We start from the raw sequence: 23,226 nt of genomic DNA on the forward strand, positions 1-23,226 counted from the left end.
CTCAGTCCCACATGAGCGGTTGCTTTATAAGCTGGAACAGGTTGGAATCACTGGGAAAATCCTTAGATGGATATCAGGATGGCTTCAGGGCAGGAGGCAGAGGGTTGTGATAAATGGCTATTCCTCAGATTGGGTTGATGTAAGAAGTGAGGTTCCCCAAGGATCAGTATTAGGACCACTGTTGTTTTTAATTTTCATAAACAACATTGATGAAGGGATAGAGGGCGTGATGTCTAAATTTGCAGATGATGTTAAAATTGGTAGAGTAGTTAATAATCACTGTCAAGCTGAGCTTCTTCAGAGAGACCTAGATAGACATCAGGAATGGTCAGAAAAATGGCAGCTATGCTTTAATCCAACAAAGTGTAAGGCATTACACCTGGGAAACAGTAATCCCAAAATAATTTATTCACTTGGTGGAGTTCAACTAAACCCAGTACTGGAGGAAAGGGACTTGGTTGTTACGATACGGTCAGACATAAAATTCTCTGAGAATTGTAAACAGGTTGCAAGGAAGGCCCATGGTGTAATATCGATGATCTATCGAACTTTTGCAAATAGAGATAGCAATGTGATAATCCCATCATATAAGGCTTTTGTTAGCCCATACTTGGAATACTGTGTTCAAATATGGAGATTGCACCTACAGAAAGACGTCAAGCTTCTTGAAAGGGTGCAAAGAAAGGTAACTCGCCTGGTGAGATCGGCAAAAGGGCATCCTTATGAAGAAAGACTTTGAATGTGGGTTGCAGATTTCGGAAACTAGACACCTTAGAGGAGATTTGATTGAGGTGTTTAAGGCTCCGAGAGGCATCAGTAAAAATTTTTTCTTGAATTATAATCTTGAAAAATTTTCAAGATTATAAATTATGCTAGAACTAGGGGACATAAATTCAAATTATGGGGGGAAATGTTTAGATTGGACTGTAGGAAGTTTTATTTTAGCCAGCGAGTTATAAATTACTGGAATAAGTTGCCTACATGGGTGGTAGAGGCTGACAGTTTGGGGAAATTCAAAAGTCATCTGGATAGTACCTTCGGGTGAGGGAAATGCATAGGATGATAGGTTTAATTTTCTTTTCTTTTATTAATTATTAGGTTTGGTTTTTTTTATCATTGTTTTATTCGCGTTTTTTTTTTTTTTTGGGTGGTGCAGCATAAGCCATAGGCTTTCTTGCACCATGCGGCCATTACTAATACTAATAAGAAATTTGCTCATATCCAGCCAGTTCCTAAAAAAGGGTTACAAATCTCTCCCATCCAATTATTGTCCCATTGCACTTACTTGTACTCTTTCTAATGTAATGGAGAAATCTATTAAACTGTCAACTCTTAAACTATCTTGAAATCTTCCATCTGATCAATGATCACCAGTATGGATTCCTTCAGTATCAATCCAATGGTGGTACACTGGCTTACGTTATCGATCTATGGAAAAATTGAATGGAAAACTTTGGTGAAACTCAAGCAATTGGCAATAGCTATTGCCATTTTCAAAGCCTTTTTTGTTGTGTTTGCATAAAGGTCTTTTAAATAAGCTTCTAAATGAACGTTTTCCATCTTATAGTTTGCTGAAAGTTTTTTGTAATTGAGTATCCAGTTTTCTCTCTGACTGCTCACTGCAGTGATGGTAGGCTGCTTTCTGTCCTCTAATTTTTCCGCTAATGCTGGTATTCCCCAAGATTCAGTTCTTTCTCCTACTCTTTTAATCTTGTATATTAATGACCTTCTTCTATTGACCAGAAATCCTGTCCATAGTTTTCCTGATGATAGCACATTGCATTCCACCTTTCCATTTGAGAAAGCTTGTCCTGCACAAAGCTTCAACTCTCAAATATTCACTGTCAATTCCTTAAATACTGATCTCTGGGTAATTCTCCAGTGGGGCAAAGATAAGTCAATTGATTTCAATCCTTCTAAAACTCAGTCCTGTCTTATATCTCACAAAAAAAGGATTCTTCTGCTCCTGTGCTTATCTTTGATGACACTCAGATTTCTATACAAGATTTTATATCTCCGTTAGGGATTACTATAACCTCTGATCTCTCTTGGCATAAGCAAATCATAAATATTACTTCCGCATTTAAGAACTGGATTTTCTCTTTTGCTCTTGGTGTTACTTTTCTTCCTAATAATTGTGTACAAATCTCAAATTCATCCTACCAATTGTTCCAATATACAGGAACAGTGAATATTGTTCCAATGCACAGGGCCATACCCTGAAACCTCTCTCGGGCTTCTAGACTCCATTCAGAATAAGGCAGTCAGGTTAATTAATGACTCTTCTCTAACAAAGCTTCTCCACTCTGTCTGATAGACATTCTGTGTCTTCTGCCTGCCTTTTCTGTGGACACTTTTCTTCTGAGTTGGCGTCTATATTTCCTGCTCTCTCTTCCAAACACATGCCCCAGCTAGTGAGCATCCATTTACTGTCCAACTTCAAACTAACTCTCCTTCTTCCACATTTATTCCTTCAACTTCCAATTTCTTGAACAACCTCCCTTCATATGTATTTCCTGAAAATTACAATATATAGAAATTCAAGTATAATGTTAACAAGTATCTTCTTTTATATTTTCAACCTTCAACCCATGCACGGTACTAAGCACTATAGGTTCTAATACCTCTTGTGCTTGGGGTTTTCATAAAAAAAATGTACATGTAATTCGTTTTCATTTTGCTCAATTACATATTATTGACTATTGAAAATATTTGCTTTCTGTTACCTTTTTTTTCATTGGAGGAGGTAACTGTGTGGTACTAAACTCAGGGTAGTGGAGAATGAAAAAGACCTAGGCGTAATTGTGCAGTCAGATATGAAGTTTTCTGAGCAGTGCAGACAGGCTTCAAGAGTAGCTAATGGGGTGTTGTCAATGATATATAGAATTTCTATATTTTTCTAGCAGGAATAAGGAGGTGATTATCCCCTTGTATAAGGCAGTGGTCAGGCCATACCTTGAGTACTGCATATAGGTGTGGAGGCCTCATTTTAGGAAAGGTGTTGAGCCATTAGAACAAGTACAGAGAAGGGCAGTGAGATTAATGAGTGAAACAAAGGGTTGCTGTTACAAAGACAGGCTTAACTTCTGCAAATTGTAGCGTCTCTCTCTCTCTCAGGGTAATAAGGATTTTTTTTTTTTTTTTTGGCCAGTGCAGCATAAGCCTCAGGTTTCCTTGCACCATATGGCTAATAATAATAATAATAATAATAATAATAATAATACACACCTGCGAATTGAGCTGATTGAGGTGTATAAGGCCTTGAATGGTTTGAGCAAGCTCAGTGCTGATGGAATTCTTCCTCTTGCACAGATTCTGCACCTGAGGGGGCATAAATTGAAATTTAGGAAAGACAGTTGTGAAATAGATGTGTGGAAATATGCCTTTATGATTACTGGACCAAACTTCCATCTGTCGTTGTGGAAGTTGACATCTTAAATAAATTCAAGGCTGAACTAGACAAACTTTTGTAGTGAATGGATGGGTGAAATGGGAAGGGTGGTTTTTTTTTTTTTTTTTTTTGCGGATGCTAAATAAACTTGCTTTCTTGCAATATGCCTCTACTAATGCTAATGCTAAGTGCTGCAAATATATACAAGGAATATTGAGTAAGTTATCTCTTACTTCCCATATAACAATGGGAAGTAATATTTCAATGATTTATGGTTTATCATGTTCCTTCATATCTCAACTTGAATTATACTAATTTTGATACCACTATGTTTTTAGGTTGTGCTGCTGTAACAGAAAGAGGGAAGAAACCTGTATCAAATTATGGATTTTGGTGAAATTGTGGCATTGTTCAATCATCAAGTTTCTCACCAAAGAAGAAAATGGGCCAAAGGCCATTCATGAAAAGATGGTGGCTGTGTATAGCAACAGTGCACCTTCAGAGTACCAGGTGAAATTCTAGCCAAAACAATTTAAGTGGATTAGAGAGGCCATTGATGATGATCCATGTCCAGGAAGGCCTGTGACAGTGACCACTCCAGAAATGTGCCAAGCTGTAGAAACTCTTGTGCTGAATGGCAGACGTTTAAAGGTGTTCCAAATTTCTAGGGAATATGACATATCTGAGGGAACAGTTATCATCATTCCTCCATGAACATTCGGGAATGACTAAGGTCAGTGCAAGGTGGGTCCCCAGATTTCTAGTGCAGAAGCAGTTCAGAGTATGGTGTTGTGAGGAGAATTTAAAGCTTTACGGGAATGGATCCCGACACTTTCATCTCCAGAATTGTTATGGTTGATGAAACATGGGTTCATCACTGGGATCCTGATGAGACTAAGCAAGAGTCAATGCAATAGAAGCACAAGGGTTCTTCCCCCACCCAAAAAATTTCGGACACAACCTTCACAGGTCACATGCTGTTGCTACTGCTTTGAGAGACTGTGACTTTATAGAACTTACCTATTCACCTTAAAGCCCAGATCTGACCCCTAGTGACTATTTCCTGTTTTGACACCTCAAAAAAAAAAAAAAAAAAAAAAAAAACGTATGTGGACATCAATTTTGCTGATAACAATGAACTGAAGTCTGCTGTTTCTGCATTCTTTGATGGACAGAGCAAAGGATTTTATTTGTCTGGTATATCCTCATTGCCAATAAAATATAACAAGTTTATATAAAGTTCAGGGGAGTTACATTGAAAATAAAAATAGATTTTTGCCTCTATCTCATTTCCTTTATAGGTAGGTAGATAATTTATTGATACCTCTCGTATAACCTAATAACATGTTTAAAAATGGTAAAATAAATAATTAGCAATTTTTACAGACGCAAACACATTAAAATTAAAAGATATTAAAAAGATAAATCACCATTTTTTAAAAAAAATTGCTATAATTATATAACATATGATACTTGTCAAAACATATTCCAATTATAAGATGATTAATCTTCACTTATTGTCATGATGTGGAATACTTAAAGAAATATCAGAGGTCGTCTTCGTTGATTTCAGAAAATCTATTTTTGCAGTTGAAATGGGCTCTGCATTTTATTGGATGATTCGAATTCCATTCTGATTTTTTTTTTGATAAGACTGAAAGCATACATTCTGCATTCTAGTGAGGCAGAATAAGGTTGGGAAAAACAATTTTAGATTTTTATCATACTTCAAAATTCCATCTGCACCACACATATTGTCTAAGTTAGCCCATTTTATATCAACACTTGTTGATACTTCAGGAGCTAAGTTAGCTGTCTTCTGTTGTGGTAACAGTTGAGACATTATACATCTAAGGTGGTAAAAATTTCTTCTGAACTTCATTAATAGCCACATTCTTGTTTTTCCATCCTTCACAGGGAAAATGAAGAGAAATAGCAAACAGAAGAATAACAATAGAGTAAATGAAAGAAAAGTTTGCATTTTTAGTGTCATTTATTTAGCACTGCACCCTTCAATGGAAACTTATTAGAAGTGAAGTCAAAAACTATGATAAAGTTGTTTCTAACTAGTGGAAAGGAAATGATTTTCTCTTTTCTTTAAATGGTGCCTGCTGTTCTCACTTTGGATTAATAAGTCTGCAGTAAGAATGGGTTTCTCTCCTGTCCCAGCAGAGAGTGAGTATCTTTTTAGGTGCATTTGCACATATATGCCTTGTCTTTACCATGTCCATCCACTCTCTGGCCATCCATACATATGTAACAACTCTAGATCCATTTTTGTGAAATTTTATATATAGCTCTTTTAGAAAGAGTTTCAAGCCATCCCAGATTTAATTAAAATCAAACAAATAGAAATCTGGTTTTTGTTTCTTTCCTCCCCATAATATTGCATAGGCTGTCTATCCATATACTGTGTATTGTAGCTAAAGCAGTGCCTATTATGTTTATATACTGGCTGTAGGAATGAATTAGTGAATGGACGAATGAACGAATGAGTGCATAGAAATAAAATGTTCTTGGTTCACCCATAAAAGTTATTGCTTTTTGAGGAGCTCGCTTTTTTTATTGGTTTATTAAATATATAAATTACAGATTATTACTATTTGCTTATTATATTAATCACAACAGAAATGTGAAAATGCATTACATTTAAACTGTCATTAAAATCCAGGAAGAGATAAGTGAAGTGCATTATGAAAGTGCTGACAGCATAGTGTGATCTAAGATATGTGTTGCTATTTGCTTAATTTAGTCAATAAAGAAGAAAATAAGTAAAGTACATTACTATCAGTTCACTGAATATTATGCTGAGGTTTGTGCAATGAAATAAAAACAATTACTTTTATATATTATTAGTTAATTAATTAGTAATTAATTGTCAACAATTTAATTAGTTAATTTATTTTTCACTTCTGTTATTCACAGAAAATAAATTCAGTTAAAAAAAATCAAACATGCCTGAAATGCAGTGCACTGCAAAACATTACCTTACTTGTTTGTATATATTTTAGCCATGAATGTATGTTCACAGTTTAAAGTTAATTCCATCCTTCCTCTAAAGAAGGAAGCAAAGTAGCTTCTGATTTTTAGGCTGTGTTATAATATAATTCAAAACTAATAAATTCTGTTCAGTCAGAATGTGGAATTGTGTCTTTAATTTCCAGCTTTTTATACCTTATCTATAAATCTTTCTTGTACTTGTGTATATCCAACACCACCTGCAAGATTTTTAAAACTTTTCACAGGTTGATAATGGCACCCTCATTGAAAACAACTGAGTTAGCAGAATGTAATTAACTATTAGTATTAGCAATAGCCAAATGGTGCAAGGAAGCCTATGGCTTATGCTGCACCAGCCAAAAAAAAAATAAATAAATAATAATAATAAAATAAAATAACAAAAAATAAATAAAATAATAATAAGAAGAAGAAGAGAAAAGGAAATAGACAACCTATGCATTTCCCTCCTCCCATAGGTAATTATCTAGCTGCCCTTTGAATTTCCCCAAACTGTCAGCCTCTACCACCCATAGGTAACTTATTCCATAATTTATACCTCACTGGCTAAAATAAAACTTCCTGCAATCCAGTCTAAACATCTTCCCCCATAACTTGAAATTATGGCCCCTTGTTCTATAATCATTTATAACCGTGAAAATTTCATCCTCATTCATTTTGCTTATGCCTGGTGGCACCTCCGTAGCCAGGTGGGCAAGAGCAGCAGTGCATAGCACATGCTTCTTGATTAGACCGGGGTTCGAGCCCATGATCCACCAAATACGGAGGATACGGAAAGGTCAGGGAATGACCACCGCATATCCAAGGAGCAATATGGCTTTAGTTGCTAATGCTCCTAAAAACCAAACAACAACAACAACAAGTTGCTTATGCCTCTCAGAGCCTTAAACACCTCAATCAAGTCTCCTCTAAGGTGCCTAGCTTCCAAGCTCTGCAACCCACATATTTGAAGTCTTTCCTCATTTGGATGCCCGTTTACTGATCTCACCAGGCTAGTTACCCATCTTTGGACCCTTTCAAGAAGCACAATGTCTTTCTTTAGGTGCGGTCTCCATACCTGAACACAGTATTCCAAGTGTGGTCTAACAATAATAAGAAGCCTTATATAATAATAGCCTTATATAATGGGATTATGATGTCCTTATCTCTACTAGCAATTGTTCGATAAATCATCGAGAGGACACCATGGACCTTCCTTGCAACCAGTCTACAATGCTTGGAGAACTTCATGTCTGACCGTACCGTAATACCCAGGTCCCTTTCCTCGTGTAAAAATATAACATATTGCAAAATATTTTGAAATAGCAGCAAATAAATTGTTCATTAATTCATTAAATTACCTGGTTGTTTTTTCTTGTGTGTAGCTTAGAAATATTATTCCCATAAAATTAGTACTGCTTATTGCTATTACGGTTGCTATTTTTATTTTTTAATGTGTCTATCAGAGATATACAAACTTTGGCTCATCTCATTGACAAATTTTAACAAAATAGATAACACATTAAAAATGTAATTGTTTTCTAATGAAGAAACTAAGAAGTTACTGTTCTTTTCACTGCCTTACTCTGAATCAAAGAGCCTCCAGCAAATTAAATTTTAATGTCTGGCCCACTATCAATAAAGTGTATACATTATATATTAAGAGGAGCAATACGAAAGTAATGCTTCCTATTTTTTTACTCAGAAAATTTAATTCCTACAACTATGCTTTTTACATCAATTATCCTCAGTCATTAATAAACACTGTTATTTTTCCACAAAGTCACTATCATTTTCTTTACACTTCTGCCATCTCTGAATCAGACACTGTATTCTAATCCTGTAAAAGTCCTTACTCTTGCTCTGAAGGGCTTTGCAAACACTGTGCTTGAGCTGGTGGCCGTCCACAAAATGAGTTCCACAGAGTGCATCTTTCAGTGGGCTGAAGAGGTGATAGTCGGAAAGTGCAAGATCCAGGCTATGAGGGGGGTGAAGAAGAACAGTGCACCCCAGTTTTGCAATGGCCTCCATCGTGTGCAGACTGCTGTGGGGCTGTGTGTTGTCATTGAGAAGAAGAACCTCATTATGATTTTTGTCCAGTCGAACTCTCTGGATGTGGACTTTCAACTCTTTCAGTATCTCCCCATATCAATCTGAGTTAATTGTAGTGCCACACTCCAAGAAGTCCATAAGAAGACCCCATCTTTGTCCAAAAACACCTTTGCCATGACTTTACTGACAGAATGCTGTCTCTTGAACTTCTTGCACGGTGAATTTTGATGGTGCCACTCCATCGACTGTCTTTTGTTTTGGGGTCATAATGGTGGATCCAGGTTTTGTCAGCTGTGATTATGTGTGAAAGAAAAATCTCTCCTTCACTTTCATAGCACTGTAGAAGTTCTGTACAGATGACTTTCTGGACTTCTTTGTGCTTGTGTGTCAGCATTTTCGGGACCCACTGGGCACAAACCTTGTTGTAGCCTAGTTCCTTTAAGATAGTTATCACAGCAGATTTATACCTACTGCATCGCACAAGAGCCAGATCCGATGCATCTATCCAGCTCTTGTTGTCACTGATGTTACTGGCCAACCACTTCAGAGCTTGTCAACATTCACTTGTCAACCTGTCACTTTCCCTACTCTTAAAGTGTCTTATACAACATCTAACTGTACTCACATCTACAGTATTGTCACCATAAACATTTTTGAGATGTGTATGGATTTCGATAGGTATCACTTCTTCCTTTTTAAAAAATTCAATCACTGCTCTTTGCTTGATACGTATATCTGTAACATCCACCATTTTAAACTATCCATTTGCTGCACTCACAAGACCAATCACAGCGACACTCAGTATGGCGAAACTATAGACCTCTAGTGACCACTCAGTGACAAGCAAAATGATCTATGGCACCACATTTGAAAGCAAAAAATTAGGAGGCATTACTTTTGTACTGATTCTCATATGTTACATCATGTAATATATATTATGGATATCATTTTGCTTTTGTTTTGACAACTAATGTAATCTTTTATGAGTAAAACTCATATCAATGATGAAAAAAATTTAAGTAAAACTATAAATACATTATTAATACATGATACTTTTTTTTTCCTGTAGATTCGAGACTCAGAACAGACATATGTAACAGTGTTACTGCCTCTTTATGTCTCTTATATATTTGCAACTGCTCCAACTGGATGGACTTCACTTGAACATCGAACAGAAATGGAATTTTCATTTTTTTATAATACAATTCTCTGGAAAAATGGATTGGAAACTGATGGTCTTTTAAGAGCTTCACTTCAGATTCTTAGGATTAACATTGGAAAAGATGGACAGTTAGTTATCGACTTCAGAACTCAAGCAAAATTTCGGGGTGAGTAGTATGCTACACGATTACATATAAAAGATTGTATACATTGATCCTAAATTTAATTTATCCCAGCTCTTATATACTGTATGGATATGCTTTATGCTTTGTGGATGGAACTAGTCAGTTTCTGATAGCAGAAGGTGCTGTAGGGCGAATTTGTTAAAAGAATTGTAAAAATGAAATCTTCGCATATGATGCTCTTAAATATTAATTTGTTTTTGTTTTAACTTCATTGTCCAACAGTAGTGTATTATTCTAAAAAATAAAATCTGATTTTTAAAAAAATTTATAAAAAATTATGGCTAAGGTAAAGAAAGCCTGCACGAGAAGCATGCAAAAGTTCAATGAAATTTACTGGTAAAAGTACTTTGCCGTGACGGCATTTGTATTGTTGCTCGCTTCGGTAAACAGACGGTGGGTATCGGTCTGGAGTAGAAGTTGAATTCCATGGGAGCTTTAAACCCTCCCAAGGTGGGAAGGGGGGGTTTAACCTGACCTTTTTCTTTAGAATCACTAATTGAATCACAAACAGAGTCATAGTTCTGGCGTCGCAAAAAATGTTCGTAACATAGTTTCACTGGTAAACTTTTTCAAAGTTGCCATGCTTCTTATGTGGGCTTCCTTTGCTTTTTTTTTTTTTTTTTTTTTTTTCCTTTTCCTTAATAAACAATTTATTCACTAGTCCACCAGTGATTCTAAAGAAAAAAGGTCAGGTTACCCCCTCCACTTCGGAAGGGTTTCAATCTCCCATGGGATTCAATTTCACTCCTGACCAATAACACCCACCATCTGTTTCCCAAGCGAGCAACAATACAAATGCCATTACGGCAAAGTACTTTTGCCAGTAAATTTCATTGAACTTTTGCATGCTTCTCATGCAGGCTTTCTTTACCTTTGCCAAAAATTATTCAAAAAATTTGGTTTTTTTCTTTTTTTTTTTTATGCATTAATATTGTTGTTGTTGTTGTTATGAGTAAAATATTGTTGTTGTTGTTATGGGGGGTTTGATAGCACATAAGATACTATGGCTATAATGTACCAATGCACTAATATTCTCTACATCTATTTATATATCATTTTATTCAGTCTTATCGATTTCTAGATCTACATTTTAGCTTTTGGAAGCCCATATCAGACAGTGGAGTTAACAGGTACAATTTTTATCACAGTTTTCAAAGCTGTTTGTTTGCTGTCATTATAAATTCTAGGCTAAGGAATTTGAATCTATGCCCCCTCAGATTCTTAATCTGAGCAGGCGGAAATATCCCGTCAGCATTGAGCCTGCTCAAAACCATTCAAGGCCTTATACACCTCAGTCAGATCACCTCGCAGGTGCCCAGTCTCCAGATGTTGTAACTTGCAGAACTTAAGCCTTTCTTCATAAGTGCACTCCTTTGTTCCTCTCACCAATTTTGTTGCACTTCTCTGTACTCATTTTAGCAACTCTACATCTTTCCTAAAATTAGGCCTCCTGACCTGTATACAGTACTCAAGGTGTGACCTCACCATTGCCTTATACAAAGGGATAATCATCTCCTTGTCTCCTGCTAGCCGCGTTCCTATGTATGATTGACAAAACTCCATGAACTGCTTTGGGAGCCCATCTCCACTGCTCAGGGAACTTCATATCGAACTGCACAATTACCCCCAAGTTCTTTTTCATCCCCCCCTGAGTGTAGTACCACACAGTTGGTACGTTTCTCTTGGGTTACTGCAACCGATATGGTGTATTTTGCATTTGTCAATGTTAAACTTCAGTTTCCACTTCTCAGCCCATCTGCCTAACTTTTATAGATCCTGTTGCAGTAGCATACTGTCTCTAGTGTCATTAAAACCCTGCCAACCTTTGTATCATCTGCAAACTGGGACATTAAGCCTGATATACCTCCATTGGTATCATTGATAAATACACAAAACAACAATGGGCACAGCACCGAACCCTGGGGGACTCCACTAATAACATTAGTCCACGTAGAGCAGTGTCCATTTATTACCACTCTCTGCTATCTCCCACTCAACCATCCCTTTATCCATTGCAGTAACTTGCCCTTAATGCCATACAGCTCGAATTTATACAGCAGTCTTCCATGTCAGGCCACACCCTGAGTATACAGGTCTGGAGGCCTCATTTCAAGAAGGATGTAGAGATGCTGGAACGAGTACAGAGAAGGGCAACAAGATTAGTGAATGGAACAAAGGGGTGCTCTTACGAAGAAAGGCTTAAGTTTTGCAAATTACAATGTCTGGAGACTAGGCACCGGCGAGGTGATCTGATAGAGGTGTATAAAGCCTTGAATGGTTTGAGCATGCTCAATGCTGATGGGATTCTTCCTCTTGCTCAGAATAATCACCTGAGAGGGCATAAATTCAAATTGAGGAAAGACAGATGTAGGATAGACGTGAGGAAATTTGCCTTTAGCCAGCGGGTGGTTGGTTGCTGCTGAATAGACTTCCATCCCTTGTCGTGGAAGTTGATAGCCTAAATAAGTTAAGGCTCAGCTGGACAGGTATTTCGAACGAACAGAGGGGTGAAGTGGAAGTGGTTATTTTTTATTTTATTTTTTTATTTATTTATTTTTTTTTTTTTTTGGCTGTTGCTGCATAAGCTTGCTTTCTTGCATCAAATGCCTCTACTAATGCTAATGCTAATGTGCAACAGTATCAAAAGCTTTCCTGAAATACAAGTATATGATATTAAAATTATTTTTTTCATCCAGTTCCTTTGTGACCACATCGTAGTATCCAATCAAATTGGTCAGACAAGACTTCCCCTTAACAAACCCATGCTGTCTCTGAACTATTACTGCTGTCTTCTCTAGATGATCTCATATCACCTCTTTAACCAGTGACTCCATTACTTTCCCTGAAACAGAAGTTAAACTAAGAGGTCTATAATTATTTGTGTCACCCTTTGAATCCCCTTTATGAATTGGAGATACATTTGCACATCTCCAGTCCATGGGGACCTCCGCTGACTCTAAGGATGCTCTCATAATTATAGCTAAGGGTTTGTTTACTACCCTTGCTGCCTCCTTCATTATAACTGGATAGATTCCATCTACCCCAGATGCATTTTTTATGTTTAACCTCAACAATTATCACCTCCACTTTTCTCTCAGTTATTACAGAATCACTTATCTCCCTGTTAGAGTTTGATAAACTTCTGGCATTCCCTTCCTTGAATAACTCCTCATGTGTGAATGTAGATGCAAAGTTCTCATTCAGTTTATCAGCTACTTGAGCAAAATCATCAATAGCGAACTATCTATGTTAAGTGGACCAATCTGATTCATCCCCTTCCTTCTAGAGTTTACGTAAGTAAAGAAGTCTTTGCTGTTTTTCTTTGCATCCTTTGCCGAAGATTACTTGTAATCTTTGGCAAAGGATGCCTAACCTCCTTTGTGACTTGATTACAGACTAGCTTATATCTGCCATAGGTTTCCGTGTCGCCTGATAATTTATGTTCATTCTATGCATTTTTCTTTTCTGTTACGAGCCTCTTTAATTCATCTGACATCCATTTAGGCCTAAGCCTTGAACACTATTTCTTAGTTGGTATGGAAAGCATAGTTGCCTCCAAGATTAAGTCCCTGAAGGCTTCCCATTTAGAATTCACTGTTGGTAACATCATCAGTTGATCCCACCATATAAAATTTAAAAACTGTCTGAGACCACTGCAGTCACCTTTATGAAAACAAAAACCCTTTCCTTTACCCTTGATGGTAATTACATCTTTAAGTAAATCCCACATCAATACACTGTGATCACTGTCACCTTGTGGTTCCTTTATCTGTAAATTATTAATGAATGAATAATCACTGCTGATAATCAGATCAAGGGTATTACTCCCTCTGGTTGCCCCTCGAACATGTTTCTGTAGAAACCAATCCTCCAGTAAATCCGCAAAAGTCTTGCTAGTGTTCGAGTGACTAATCCCCAAGTTACAGTCAATATCTGGAAAGTTAAAATCCCCATTACAAGACATTCTGATTTAATGGCCCATTCTGTTTCTTTGCACAATTGTTCATTATTAGCGTCATTAGGCCTATAACATACTCCTACTCTCATTTTCCCTTTCCCAGTGTTTATGTCACACCAAACATATTCAACATTGCACTGTCCACCTTTGTCAACTGGATGCACTTCCTTAGATTTTGTGTTTATTAAATAACAGCATAACCCCTCCTCCCTTCCTACCCTGTCTGTCCTTTCTGTACACATTGTACTCCCCAAATTCCAATTCTGCACTGCTTATATCAGTGTGACACCAACTCTCTGATATCCCAATAATGTCTGCCTTTGATATCTTGATCAGCACTTCAAATTCAAAAATTTTATTTACTATACTACTAGAATTAGTGTACATGCAAGTATACATGCACTTGTTAGTGTACATTTTTTACTCTTAGTTACCCTAAAAACAGCCCATGTATTTACTTTTTCCATGATGATTCCAACAGCTCTTGAAATCCCCAGCAACTAGCTCTCAAGACTGCTGCTCATTACAATAGAAGCAGTACATGAATCACTTTCGCCTCTGCCTGCAGCTACCATTAATCTTTTATTCTGTGAATTCCCCCAATCTAGCAGTTTCTGACCCACCTAACACTGCCTCAATAGCATCAGCAAATATTCTTGCACCCTTTCTATTTAAGTGATTTCTATTTAAGTTTGGTCCTTGAGGTTGTCACAGACATTCTCTCAGATATGCCAGACAAGCTATACTTGCTACCTGGGAGTCTAAAACATTGATGGAACTGATATTCGGGTGACACTCAAGTCAAGTGGAAGTGGACCCAATTTTGGCGAAGTCTGGACGGTCTGTGACAGCCAAATCCTCTGCTTGCACCTTCACAATGGTGAGACTGTTAGTAATCCTGGGTATAACCTCCATGCACAAGTACATGGTGGGTGACCATCCTGGTGTGAACCAACGTAAGCAGGGGTCGAGGTGTGGTGCCCACACCACATGGAGGAATGTCGCCCCTCTATGTTACCAGGCAGTACTAAGTGGTAGATGACTCTCATCAACCGGTGCAATACCACCACTTTGCTTATTGGAGGCTTGAAGTGGTGGAACCCATGTTTAGTCTCTAGAGCTAAGTTCCGGTCAACCCTTCCCTATCTCTTCCATTATGCAATATGATTGATGACTTTTTAGGTTATGATGAACATTGTGGTGAGATCCCATATTCCTTACATTTTCAGGGTACAGCTGTAAAATGGTGTTCGCAGGCCGGCCGCTAGTTGGTACACCGGACCGAACCTATTGGTAACTCTCTAAGAGGCTTCCGGATCAGCTAGTGTATAATCTTGCTACCTCTACTCTGCCAGATAGTGACTGGAGGGAATCCGAGTAGTGTGTATGCAGAGAGCATTGTCGAGGCCACGTTATATCAAGGATCTGGGTATATTCTTACCATGTGTACACCATATCCAAAAATTTAATTACTTCATACAGCATGTCCACTCACTTTTTCTTACTATTGAGTACACCATGAATTGTCAAACTAATAGAGATCTAAAAGATCTAAACGAAAGATCTAATGTGAAAAGATCTAAACCGCCCAAGCACTTCCTAATTCATTTCACAGATATACATGACCTCAATTCTAATCTCAACGATGTCCATTTCCACTTGCAGTCTACCAAACCACATGTACTTTTTCTGACAGAATCTTAGTTATCGGTTGATTCAAATACTGCTCATCTCAGATGCCCAAATTATTCACTGTATGATTCCTTTCGTCTCAAAAGTGGTATTTGTGCATATATCCATTCTGATATTTCCTGTCAGAGACTTGGCAATTTGGAATCTCCTCTCTTTGATCTTCTTTGGCTTAAAATCTCTCTACCTCATTGTGTCAAAGTCATCTGTTGTCTCTACCGTCCTCCCAACTCCACTAATCACTTGGATCTCTTTGACTTCCTCTCTTTGCAACTTGTCTTTCTCCAGTCCAGCTTTCCTAACAGTCATTTTTATGTTCAAACTAGAGTTTGAATAGGCTAAGAGTAGAAAACTTGCTACTTGCCCTAACGGTAGCCAAGTATTCTGGTCTCTTGCCAAAGCTATTGGCCGCAACTTTTGCCCATCTCTGTTCCCACCTCTGTCCAAACTAGATGGTTCTGTTGTCACTTCAGCCAAGGATAAACTGACCTGCTAGCATCCCATTTTTCTTCCAACTCATGTATTAATGATCTTGGTAAGACACCTCCCACCATCCCCAACACGCTCCATTCAATGCCTCCTGTGGTCTTCCGTCAAAAGGATATCAGAAGGATTTTGATGAATCTTGATGCTAAGAAAGCTCCAGGTCCCGATGGTATTTCTCCACTTGTTCTCAAAACCTGTGCTCCTGAACTTGCTCCTTTTCTTTGCCGCCTTTTTTCACTTTCTTATTCAAAGGTGTTTTTCCTTCTGCTTGGAAATTTTCTCATATCCAGCCAGTTCCTAAAAAGGGTGACAAATCCCTCCCATCCAATTATCGTCCCATTGCAATCACTTCTACTCTTTCTAAAGTAATGGAGAAATCAATTAACCGCCAACTCTTAAACTACCTAGAAACCTTCCGTCTAATCAACGATTGCCAGTATCGATTCCGTCAGTGTCGATCCACTGGTGATATTCTGGCTTATGTTACCCATTTATGAACTAATTCAATGGAAAGGTTCGGTGAAACACAAGTAGTTGCTCTTGACATCTCAAATGCTTTCGATCCTGTTTGGCATAAAGGTCTTCTAAACAAGCTTTCATCTTATGGTTTGCCAACTGTTTTTAGTAATTGGTTATCCAGTTTTCTCTCTGATTTTTCTCTCTAAGGGTGATGGTAGATGGCTCTCTGTCTTCTAACGTCTCCACTACTGCCGGTGTCCCCCAAGGTTCAGTTCTTTCCCCCACTCTTTCCCTCTTTTATATTAATGACCTTCTTCCATACATTGGAAGAAGGTCATTAATATACAAGAACATTGACTGGAAATCCTATCCATAGTTTTGCCGATGATAGCACATTGCATTCCACTTTTCATTTTGAAAATCCTTGTCCTGCTCAATCAGCTTCAACTTCTCAAAAATCTGCTACCGATTCCTTAAATGCCAATCTTCAGGTGATTCTCCAGTGGGGCAAAGACAACTTAGTTGATTTCAACCCTTCTAAAACTCAGTCTTGTCTTTATATCTTGCAAAAAGGATTCTTCTGCTCCTATGCTTATCTTTAATGACACTCCGATTTCTAGGCAAAATGATATATCTGTTTTGGGGATTACCCTGACCTGATCTCTCTTGGCACAAGCACATTACAAATATTGCTTCCTCTGCATCTAAAAAACTTGGTTTTCTCTTTCGCACTCGGCGTTACTTTTCTTCCAAACCGCTGCTCACTCTGTATAAATCGCAAATCCGCCCTGCCATGGAATATTGTTCCGCATCTGGGGTTGTGCCTTCAAAACCTCTCTCAGGTTTCTTGATTCCATTCAGAAGAGGGCAATTAGGTTAATTAATGATTCATCTCTAACAGAGTCTCTCCACTCGCTGTCTCATAGACATACTGTTTCTGCTGCGTGCCTCTTCTACAGATACTTCTGAATTGGCCTTAATACAATATACAGTACTGTACAATAATGTTGCAATTTGGCCTTTGATTTACGGATATCAGAAACAGTTTGTTTTGTTTTTTTTTTACCTGGTAAATTTCACAAATATGTGCTACTGAGATGCGTGTTCTAATTTCTCAATTAGCTCTAATTTCTGTACCACATTAATTTCACACATTTTCTTTTAACTCCTCTATCTCTTTTTTTTTTTTTTATATGAACCCCAAACACGAGAGGTTGTTGTTGTTATTTGGTTTTTAGGAACATTAGCAACTAAGGCCATATTGCTCTGGGATATGCGGTGGTCATTCTCTGACCTTTCCACATCCTCCATATTTGGTGGTGACGGGCTCGAACCCCGGTCTACTCAAGAAGCGTGTGCTCCTTCCCACCTGGCTACAGAGACACCTACACGAGAGGTATTAGAACCTATAGTACTTAGTACCATGATTTGGTTGAAGGTTGAGAAGATGAAAGAAGATATTTGTTGAAATTGGACTTGAACTTTTGTACATTGTTTCAGGAAATACGTATGAAGGAAGGTTGTTCCAGAAAACGGCAGTTGAATGCATAAATGAGGAAGATGAAAAGTTGGTTCTGTGGGTTTGAAGTTGGACAGTAAATGGATGTTGGCTGGTGGCGGCACGTGTTCGGACTGTTTTGAAAGAGAGAGAGAGCAGGAATTATAGAAGCCAATTCAGAAGAACAGTGCCCATGAAAGTATCTGTAGAAGAGGCATGCAGCAGAAACAGTACGTCTTATGAGAAAGCGAGTGGAGAGACTCTGTTCGAGATGAATCATTAATTAACCTAACTGGAATCAAGAAGCCTGAGAGAGGTTTTGGGGGCACCATCCCAGATGTGGGAACAATATTCCGTGGCAGGGCGGATTTGCGATTTATACAGAGTGAGCAGCTGTTTGGAAGAAAAGTAACGCAGAGAGCAAAAGAGAAAACCAAGTTTTTTAGATGCAGAAGAAGCAATATTTGTAATTTCCTTGTGCCAAGAGAGAGAGAGAGATTAGAAGACAGGGTAAGAGATATATCATTTTGCCTAGAAATTGGAGTGTCACTAAAGATAAGCATACGAGCAGAAGAATCCTTTTTGCAAGATATAAGACAAGACTGAGTTTTAGAAGGGTTGAAATCAACTAAGTTGTCTTTGCCCCACTGGAGAATTACCTGAAGATCGACATTTAAGGAATTGGTAGCAGATTTTCGAGAAGTTGAAGTTGATTGAGCAGGACAAGGTTTCTCAAAATTAAAAGTGGAATGCAATGTGCTATCATCAGCAAAACTATGGATAGGATTTCCAGTCAATGGAAGAAGGTCATTAATATATAAGAGGAAAAGAGTGGGGGAAAGAACTGAACCTTGGGGGACACCGGCATTAGTGGAGAAGTTAGAAGACAGAGAGCCGTCTACCATCACCCTCAGTGAGCGATCAGAGAGAAAACTGGATAACCAATTACTAAAAACAGTTGGCAAGCCATAGGATGGAAGCTTGTTAAGAAGACCTTTATGCCAAACATGATCAAAAGCCTTTGAGATGTCAAGAGCAACTACTTGTGTTTCACCGAACCTTTCCATTGAATTAGTCCGTAAATGGGTAACATAAGCCAGAAAATCACCAGTGGATCGACACTGATGGAATCCATACTGGTGATCATTGATCAGACGGAAGGTTTCTAGGTAGTTTAAGAGTTGGCGGTTAATTGATTTCTCCATTACTTTAGAAAGAGTAGAAGTGATTGCAATGGGACGATAATTAGATGGGAGGGATTTGTCACCCTTTTTAGGAACTGGCTGGATATGAGCAAATTTCCAAGCAGAAGGAAAAACACCTTTGGAATAAGAAAGTGAAAAAAGGCGGCAAAGAACAGGAGTAAGTTCAGGAGCACGGGTTTTGAGAACAAGTGGAGAAATACCATCAGGACCTGGAGCTTTCTTAGAATCAAGATTCATCAAAATCCTTCTGATATCCTTTTGACGGAAGACCACAGGAGACATTGAATGGAGCATGTTGGGAATGGTGGGAGGTGTTTTACCAAGATCATTAATACATGAGCTGGAAGAAAAATGGGATGTTAGCAGGTGAGTCTTTATCCTTGGCTGAAGTGACAACAGAACCATTTGGTTTGGACAGAGGTGGGAGGAGAGATGGACAAAACTTGCGGCCAATAGCTTTGGCAAGAGACCAGAATGCTCGGCTACCATAAGGGCAAGAAGCAAGTTTTCTACTCTTAACCTGTTCAGACTCTAGTTTGGACTGATTAATAACTGCTTTCCAATTGTTGCGAGCTTTGGTGTAGGCAGAAAATGAAACTGAAGAATTAGAAGCAAGCCAATTAAGATATGCAACATTCTTCTTTTGAACAGCCTTAGCACATTTATTGGAAAACCAAGGTTTAGATAAAGGACGAGATTTTAAAGTGGAGTGTGGGGTAAAATCCCATTCCTGCAAGAATAATTTCACTGACACGATCTGAGCAAACGTTGACATCAGAAGTTTTGAAACAATAATCCGACCAAGGAAAAGAAGTCTTGCAGGTCATCCTATTTTGCATTCTTGTAATGCCAAACAACACGAGGGCTTGGAGAAGAGACAATCACCAAGTTGTGATCTGAAGTGTCTAAAGGATCTCTCACTTCTACCGTGCACTTAGAAGAGTTGTTTGTGAGAAAAAGATCAAGCGTATTGGCTGTATGATTAGGATTGTCCGGTATTCTTGTAGGTAAATGAACAATCTGTGCTAGGTCATTAGTAATTGCAAAAGCCTTAGCATCTCGACCTGCTGGGTTGGTTTGACCAGAAAACGGAAGCCAGCTGGAGTTGTGAACATTAAAATCACCAAGGAAAATTACCTCACTTTTAGGAAAGTTGGACTGGAGAAAGTCAATTGCAAAGAGAGGAAGTCAAAGAGATCCAAGTGATTAGTGGAGTTGGGAGAATGGTAGAGACAATAGATGAATTTGACACAATGAGGTAGAGAGATTTTAAGCCAGAGAAGATCAATGAGAGGAGATTCCATGTCTCTGACAGGGAATATCAGAATGGACATATGCACAAGTACCACTTTTGAGGCGAAAGGAATCATACAACGAATAATTTGGGCATCTGAGATGAGCAGTAGTTGAATCGACTGATAACTGATATTCTGTCAGAAAAAGTACATGGGGTTTGGCAGACTGTTAGTGGAAATGGACATTGTTGAGATTAGAATTGAGACCACGTATATTTGTGAAATGAATTAGGAAGTGCTTGGGAGGTTTAGATCTTTTTAGAGATAAGCTTGCTCTATTAGTTTGACAATTCATGGTGTATTCAATAGTAAGAAAAAGTGGGTGGGACGTGCTGTATGAAGTAATGAAATTTTTTAATATGGCGTACACATGGTAAGAATATACCCAGATCCTTGACATAACGTGGCCTCGACAATGCTCCCCGCATACACACTACTCGGACTCACTCCAATCACTATCTGCAGAGTAGAGGTAGCAAGATGATCCGGAAGCCTCCTAGAGAGTTACCAATAAGTTTGGTCTGGTGTACTAACTAAAAAGTACACCAGTACTTTTTAGTTAGTACACCAAAAGTCATCAATCATACTGCATGATGGAAGTGATAGGGAAGTGATTCCATTTTAAATTGTAAGGATTGCAAAATTATTTAATAAATAAAGTCACAATTCAGAAATCACAGAAACATTGTATACAACATGACCACACGATAGCTTCAGATAGACTGAGACCGAAACAAAGTGAGTCAGTAGACCTGCAGTTTAGTGTCCCAAATCACGTTCATCTCGCAAGTCACCGCCTGCTTTTATCTGTAATCTGGGAAAACAGCTGTTTGAGCACGTTTTCAGAAAGAATAAAAAACAATTTCCTGAATTTGATTATAAAAATAAAAGTAGGTAATTATCAAAACAATAATGGAAATAGGTAATTATTATTAATTTTTAATTAATAATAACACTGAAGTTTTGTATAACCTAAAAAAATAATATAGTCAAGATTAATATGTACATTACTGTATTATTATTTGTCTGGTCCATTAAATCCGAAATCCATTAAATTGGGGTCCGTTAAATTGAGGGTTTACTGTACTTGGATTTCAGTAAAGCTATTGAAACGGCCACATGAAAGCTTCTATACAAATCAGAGCACTGTGACATTAGGAACATGTTACTGTTATGGATAAAGGGATGATTGAGTGGCTGAAGACAGAGTGTGGTTATAAATGGATGCCACTCTTGTTTAACAAATATTATTAATGATGTCCCTCAGGATTCAGCACCGGGCCCCTTACCGTATTCAGTATTTATTAACAATATTGATGATGACGGTAGTGAAGCTTATTGTCTAAGTTTGCAGATGATACAACAGTTAGCAAGGTGGATAATGACAGGAATAAGTTGTACTACTGCAACAAGACCTAGAAAAGTCAGACAGATTGGCTGAGAACTGCCAATTAAGGTTTATACATTGTTAAATGCAATGTAAATCCATTTGGGAAGCAATAATCTCAGAATAACGTACCAAGCAGGTGGTACCACACTGAAGGCAGTGGAAAATGAAAAATACCTATTGGTAATTATAGTCTGACATGAAGTTTTCTGAGCAGAGCAAATAGGCTGCTAACACAGTTCATATGGTCGTTGTATCAGGCACTACCTAGGCTGCATCTTGAAAACCCCATACCGATTTGGAAGCTTCATTTTAAGAAGGATATGCTAGAACATATGCAGAGAAGAGCAACAAGGTTAGTCAGGGACACAAAAGAGTGCTCTTATTAAGTAAGGCTTAATAAAAGTTCTGTAATTAAGTCAAAAATAAAATGGGTGCAAATAACAGGTTTCGTGAAGTCAAAACACTTATACCACATAGAAGAGATATTTGCAAATTGCAACCAATAATGCTGAGGAGGTGCCAACTGCCACCTTTAATATGAGCAAAAATTAAAAATAAAAATTAGAAAATTTTAGAAATAAATAAATAATCAGAAGCTTGATAAATGTGTGCTTCTGCTTATTTATTTATTATATTTCAGAAATAATAAATAATTCTAATTTGCTGCTTCATTCAGTATAATTTGGTAGATTCCATCAGTCCCTGGTGCCTGATCCCAAATCATATAGACCAATAGCCCTGCTCCCTGTACTAGGGAAAATATATGAAAGACTAATATATAGCAGATTAACCCAATATTACACAGAAGCAGGTTTACATTCCAACAATCAGTATGGTTTTAAGCAGGGCAACTCTATGGAGGATGCCATGCACCACCTAAAACACAGAGGAGAAATATATGCTGGCAATCTCCAGCTGGGGCATTTGACTCACTCTGGAGTCCTTAGGAGACTCCTCCAGGCAAATGCCCCACAAAACCTCTATAAGGTAATAAACAGCTACCTTACAGACAGAAGTGTCTCAATACGCAGAAGGTTCCAGAAATTGACACGCCCTGTGAATAAAGGCTGCCCGCAGGATTCGATCCTTGGTCCTTTCTTCTGGAACATTGTTCTGGATGAATTTCTGGCCTTGGATCTGGGCCCCATGGAAAGCCTGGCCTTTGCAGGCGACATGATTTTCCTTGTAAAAGGTAACACACGAGTGTTTGTAGAGCAAAGATCAAATGCTACCCTCTTGCAGCTGCAGGAGTGAGCACAAATGCACATGCTTAAAATATCGCCTGAAAAAACCAAACAAATACTTCTAAAAGGCAATTTGGACATAAGAAGACATCCACAAGTCAAAATTAACACAACCACTATAAAAATGGTAACAGAACTAAAATATCTTGGAGTGGTCTTTGATTCAAAATTAACTTTTTATCCCCACTCGATCTACTTGGCAAAGAAAGTGAGAAA

General features: G+C 37.9%; 1 protein-coding gene across 4 annotated transcripts in view; it reads left to right on the top strand.

The window, feature by feature from the left end:
- LOC150083681 (extracellular matrix organizing protein FRAS1-like) overlaps window positions 1-23,226 on the top strand; it is an 866,422-nt gene that overhangs the window by 796,470 nt on the left and 46,726 nt on the right. For all 4 annotated transcript variants that reach the window (XR_016547213.1, XM_090378121.1, XM_090378123.1 and 1 more), the window contains one exon: window positions 9,510-9,768. Coding sequence is in view for 3 of the 4 variants with exons in the window: in XM_090378121.1 (XP_090234247.1) it covers window positions 9,510-9,768 (259 nt within the window). In the remaining variant the exon portion in view is untranslated. The remainder of the gene's footprint in view (window positions 1-9,509; window positions 9,769-23,226) is intronic.

The sequence above is a fragment of the Mastigoproctus giganteus genome, chromosome 7, assembly GCF_048544385.1.
Source record: "Mastigoproctus giganteus isolate SK-2022 chromosome 7, ASM4854438v1, whole genome shotgun sequence".
Classification (NCBI taxonomy): domain Eukaryota; kingdom Metazoa; phylum Arthropoda; class Arachnida; order Uropygi; family Thelyphonidae; genus Mastigoproctus; species Mastigoproctus giganteus.